Source organism: Nerophis lumbriciformis, linkage group LG01, assembly GCF_033978685.3.
Source record: "Nerophis lumbriciformis linkage group LG01, RoL_Nlum_v2.1, whole genome shotgun sequence".
NCBI classification, from domain to species: Eukaryota; Metazoa; Chordata; class Actinopteri; order Syngnathiformes; family Syngnathidae; genus Nerophis; species Nerophis lumbriciformis.
In genome coordinates this window covers 58,824,001-58,830,000 of record NC_084548.2, presented here as the reverse complement: position 1 = coordinate 58,830,000, position 6,000 = coordinate 58,824,001, and the positions used below count along the sequence as shown (strand labels likewise).

At 44.7% G+C, this 6,000-nt stretch overlaps 1 protein-coding gene across 5 annotated transcripts in view; it reads left to right on the top strand.

The window, feature by feature from the left end:
* atp2b3b (ATPase plasma membrane Ca2+ transporting 3b) overlaps positions 1 to 6,000 on the top strand; it is a 166,824-nt gene that overhangs the window by 90,933 nt on the left and 69,891 nt on the right. For all 5 annotated transcript variants that reach the window (XM_061988268.2, XM_061988235.2, XM_061988243.2 and 2 more), the window contains exons 16-17: positions 2,657 to 2,815; positions 4,113 to 4,292. In XM_061988268.2, coding sequence (XP_061844252.1) covers positions 2,657 to 2,815; positions 4,113 to 4,292 — 339 coding nt within the window. The remainder of the gene's footprint in view (positions 1 to 2,656; positions 2,816 to 4,112; positions 4,293 to 6,000) is intronic.

Here is a 6,000-nt window from a genome sequence, read left to right as displayed (position 1 = left end):
AGGTTATGAACAGAATCGGTGACAAAGGGCAGCCCTGGCGGAGTTCAACCCTCATTGGAAACGGGTCCGACTTACTGCCGGCAACGCGGACCAAGCTCTGACACTGATTATACAGGGAGCGAACCGCCACAATAAGACAGTCCGTTACCCCATACTCTCTGAGCACTCCCCACAGGACTTCCCGGGGTACACGGTCGAATGCCTTCTCCAAGTCCACAAAGCACATGTAGACTGGTTGAGCAAACTCCCATGCACCCTCAAGGACCCTGCCGAGAGTATAGAGCTGGTCCACAGTTCCACGACCAGGACGAAAACCACACTGTTCCTCCTGAATCCGAGGTTCGACTATCCGGCGTAGCCTCCTCTCCAGTACACCTGAATAGACCTTACCGGGAAGGCTGAGAAGTGTGATCCCCCGTTAGTTGGAACACACCCTCCGGTTCCCCTTCTTAAAGAGAGGAACCACCACCCCGATCTGCCAATCCAGAGGTACCGCCCCCGATGTCCACGCGATGTTGCAGAGTCTTGTCAACCAAGACAGCCCCACAACATCCAGAGCCTTAAGGAACCCCGGGCGGATCTCATCCACCCCCGGGGCCTTGCCACCGAGGAGCTTTTTAACTACCTCGGCAACCTCAGCCCCAGAAATAGGAGAGCCCACCACAGATTCCCCAGGCCCTGCTTCCTCATAGGAAGACGTGCTGGTAGGATTGAGTAAATGGTACTGCAATCACAGTCAAAATTCTGTAGTCCTCTCTCCCTAACTGAGGTTGCGAGATACGCAGCCGAATCAAGCTCGATCGACTGGGCTACTCCAAGGAACTTAAAAACTTCCACTGCCTCTTACTACGAGTTGTGGTGCTGGGACCATAATAGCTGAATAGACAAGCGTTTTGTCGATAGCAAATCTTTAACCAACACATTTTACACAGAAATTAGGCTATTTTCAGGAAGAAATACATCACGCCTGAGTACAATATCACACCAAATGGCAATCATATGGTTATTGTCAGTACTATCAGAAACCAAAGACTAAAACAAGCTGCAACCAACGCTAGCAATGGTTATACTGGTGAAAATAAGTAGAGCATGCTTAGCAGCCTAATGTACGTCCAAAACTAAAGAGGAGACATTTGACCAAGGTATGCCTATAGACTACTGTTTCAAACGGTTCAGATTGCCATATAACTTGGTACATGTAGTCCACAATATGCAAACACAAATGAAGAATTATTTCATCATGTGGTTTGGCTGTCTCCATTCGTTTCACATTGTCATGATGACAGGCGTGCTAATGTTGGAACCCATTTCCTCAGCGTATCAGCATATTGAGAACGCAATAGGCACTGACACTACCCATACCAACATAGGTTTTATTTGTTGAAAATATATTTTGCCCTGTCACTTCGAATACACATCGACATACAGGCTAACGAGCATATATTTCCCCCATTAGGCTATATGTCGATGTGTCAGGGTTAGCTAGCATGCTAAGCTTTTGTTGCACGAACATACTAGTTTTATAAGACAAGATCGTAGACTGTATGGGACAATATGGTTTACATATCAAATGTCCATTTCCATTTATTACAAGTAATAAGAAAAAGTAAATGCCTGACTTACTTATCAAGGAGGAAATTAGCAAGTTTGAATTCTCCGCATTCAATCGTCTCCTTTTTTCAAAGGCATCCCCGATACAAATCTTTGTTTTGTTCCTGGCTTTGTCATGAGTAAGTTGAGAATCGTAACGACGCCTTTTAGATTTACTGAGGTCTGACATGTTTAGTAACTTTACCAGTGGCAGTAGCCAGACGAAGAGGGCGGTGCGTAACTGGCAACCTGGATGTGATACACTCACAGACTTTCTAATTGGTCCAACAGTAGAGGGCGGAACATTAAAACAATAACAATATTTCGGGGCTGTAAATCTAATTTTGAAGTGAGCATATCCCGGCTGAACTACCGTTATCCGTTATAGAGGTATTCGGAAAGATCATGATTTATTAATGCCTTTTGACATATCAGGGCAATTTAATGATGACTTGACATTAACTTATTACATATGGCTCCTTTAACATTCACCAAAATTGAGGGGAGCCCTAAAGGTTACAACATATATTGTATTGTTTTGAAAATGTGTCCGCGTGCTTTAAATTTTCAGTGTGTGGCCCTTAGTGGAAAAAAATCATAGAAACAATATTGCAGTGTAAAACATCACATTTGTCAATATAAACAAGTTTCAAATAGTTATAGTTGTATATTACTTACACAAAGCAGAACGCCTAGTAGAAAGTATCCAGGAACAAATAATTTAACTTAACTTCATGAATTATTGTGGCCACTAGGTGTCGCCAAAAACTAATTACCAAGCCACTTCAACTTAATGGCAGCATAGGTCCATTCCAGACGGTTAATGTAAATAGGTTTGTGTTTTTCACACTGACCACTGTTCTCTGTTTGATTCATTTCACTTGATCAAACCTTGATGTAGTTGTATGTACTATGGCTCCAACCAATACTCAAGGCTCCATTATCGGAAGTGAAAAAGTTGTATCGGGACACCCCTAATGATGAATCATGAGAGCATATTTAAACACAGGGGGTTTAGTTGTTTTGTGGGTTTATTCCTAGCTGAAGCTGTAATGATGATTCCCAGGTGATCGAGCCGATGGCGTGTGAGGGGCTGAGGACCATCTGCATCGCTTACCGTGACCTGCCCACCAATCCAGAGCCCGACTGGGAAAACGAGGCCGAGATCGTGACGGAGTTGACCTGCATCACTGTGGTCGGGATTGAAGATCCAGTACGACCTGAGGTAGGAGACTGTCAGCCTGGCTGCTCCATCATGCAGTAGATCATGGGTGTCAAACTCTGGCCCGTGTAATTTCACTTGGTCCTTGAGGCGATATCAAATTAACACTAGAGATGGCCCGCCGATTATATACAGCGGCGGTGCCGCGGTAACACCGCATTCACCGCTAATTCTCATACTTGCCAACCCTCCCGGGAGACTCCCAAATTTCAGTGCCCCTCCCGAAAATCGTCACGTCCAATTTTCATCCAGTCCAACGAGTGCTGGCCCAGTCACATAATATGTGCGGCTTCTGCACGCACACACAAGCGAATGCCCTGCATACTTGATCAACAGCGATACAGGCTACACTGAGGGTGGCCGTATAAACAACTTTAACACTGTTAGAAATATACGCCACACTGTGAACCCATACCAAACAAGAATGACAAACACATTTCGGGAGAACATCCACACCGTAACACAACATAAACACAACAGAACAAATACCCAGAACCCTTTGCAGCACTAACTCTTCTGGGACGCTACAAGGTGTGTGTGTGTGGTGGGGGGGGGGCTGTATTTTGTAGCGTCCCGGAAGAGTTAGTGCTGCAAAGGGTTCTAGGTATTTGTTCTGTTGTGTTTATGTTGTGTTACGGTGCGGATGTTCTCCCGTTTGGTGTGGATTCACAGTGTGGCGTATATTTCTAACAGTGTTAAAGTTGTTTATACGGCCACCCTCAGTGTAACCTGTATCGCTGTTGATCAAGTATGCGTTGCATTCACGTGTGTGTGTGTGTGTGTGTACAGAAGCCGCACATATCTTGTGACTGGGACGCCACGTTGTTAGAATGGATGAAAAGTGGACGTGACGACAGCTCGTAGAGTACGTGAAAGGCAGTGCCTTTAAGGCACGCCGCCAAGACTGTGGTCCGGGTGGACTACGAGATATAATGACTGATGAACACCTTCGTTCGATAATGAAGGTTGCCTTAGCTCAAAGCCTGAGCCCTGACATTAATGAACTAGCATCCAAGAAAAGATGCCAGGTATCGGGCTTGGGCACATCAGATTAGATCATTATTATTATTATTATTTGAAACTCGATTTTGCATGTCACTATAAAGTTATATAAGCCTTGCTTGTTCAATATTCAATGCAAAACTTGTTTGGGTCCCTATTAAAAGGTTAATTTGTTCAACCTTGGCCCGTGGCTTCGTTCAGTTTTAAATTTTGGCCCACTCTGTATTTGAGTTTGACACCCCTGCAGTAGATGAATCAAACACATTTTGAAGAGATAACCCTAATTTTTCCCCTCAAGGTACCGGAGGCCATCCGGAAGTGTCAGCGAGCGGGCATTACTGTGCGGATGGTGACTGGCGATAACATCAACACAGCCAGGGCCATTGCTGCCAAATGTGGAATCATTCACCCCGGGGATGATTTTATCTGCCTCGAGGGCAAAGACTTCAACCGACGAATCAGGAACGAGAAAGGAGAGGTGAGTTGGGGTACCCCATCCACATGGGATGCGTTTTACTATTCTGTCACATAAAAATAGGAGTGATGGGTAAAAGACGCCTCAGTGAGTGTGTGGCTGCGTTGACACTGCACTGATACTGTGTTGGTGCTTCATAGCAGCCCCATCTGCTGGATGAAAAAAGTCACCACATTTGACCTGTAAATAAAACTAATAGTAAACGTATTTTCCTGAATGAGTAGCTGTGCAGAAAGTAATCACAAACAAGTCAGCATGCAACTCAAAGACCTTATTTGGCGCTAGAAGAATGAAATGATCCCACACTTTGAAATAGTTTTGTTTTTTCTTAGTTCTATTTAAATTTATGATGGAGATTAGAGCCAATTGACACAGCAGCTGTATCGGTCACATGTTTGTTTCTTAAAGTGACACACACATCGTGGCACTGAGGAAGATTGTATCACTTCTTGTGTTTCGTAATGGAACCATGCTTCTGTATCGTTTGACCCATCACTAGAAAATATAGTTAGTACTGTTCGTCGGTTAAATTTCTCAACTCTTTAGCGCCGCCCTAATGACTCCCTGAAGCTTTTTAAAAAATATATGAAAGTGGAAAAAGGTGGAGGAAAATATATTTTTTGTTTTAATAGGGTTTTTGTAGGGGGACAAACATGACACAAACCTCCCTAATTGTTAGAAATCCCCCTTTGTTGTTGTCTCCTTTTGTCCACCAAACTTTTTATGCTGTTCTTGACTTGTGTGGTGTGCTACAGGCATATTTGGTCAGTGCATGACTGCAAGCTAACATGCTAATTAGGGTAGCTGTATGTACACTACATTGCCAAAAGTATTTGGCCACCTGCCTTGACTCACAAATGAACTTGAAGTGCCATCCCATTTCTAACCAATAGGGTTCAATATGATGTCGGTCCACCTTTTGCAGCTATTACAGCTTCAACTCTTCTGGGAAGGCTGTCCACAAAGTTGCGGAGTGTGTTTATAGGAATTTTCGACCATTCTTCCAAAAGCGCATTGGTGAGGTCACACACTGATGATGTTGGTTTAGAAGGCCTGGCTCTCAGTGTCTGTTCTAATTCATCCCAAAGGTGTTCTATCGGGTTCAGGTCAGGACTCTGTGCAGGCCAGTAAAGTTCATCCACACCAGACTCTGTCATCCATGTCTTTATGGACCTTGGTTTGTGCACTGGTGCACAGTCATGTTGGAAGAGGAAGGGGCCCGCTCCAAACTATTCCCACAATGTTGGGAGCATGGAATTGTCGAAAATGTTTTGATATCCTGGAGCATTCAAAGTTCCTTTCACTGTAACTAAAAAGCCAAGCCCAACTCCTGAAAAACAACCCCACACCATAATTCCTCCTCCACCAAATTTCACACTCGGCACAACGCAGTACGAAATGTACCGTTCTCCTGGCAACCTCCAAACCCAGACTCATCCATCAGATTGCCAGATGGAAAAGCGTGATTCATCACTCCAGAGAACACGTCTCCACTGCTCTAGAGTCCAGTGGCGACGTGCTTTACACCACTGCATCCGGGGCTTTGCATTGGACTTGGTGATGTATGGCTTAGATGCAGCTGCTCGGCCATGGAAACCCATTCCATGAAACTCTCTGTGTACTGTACGTGGGCTAATTGGAAGGTAATTGGAAGGTCTGTAGCATCTGACTCTGCGCTTCAGCATCCGCTGACCCCTCTGTCAGTTTACGT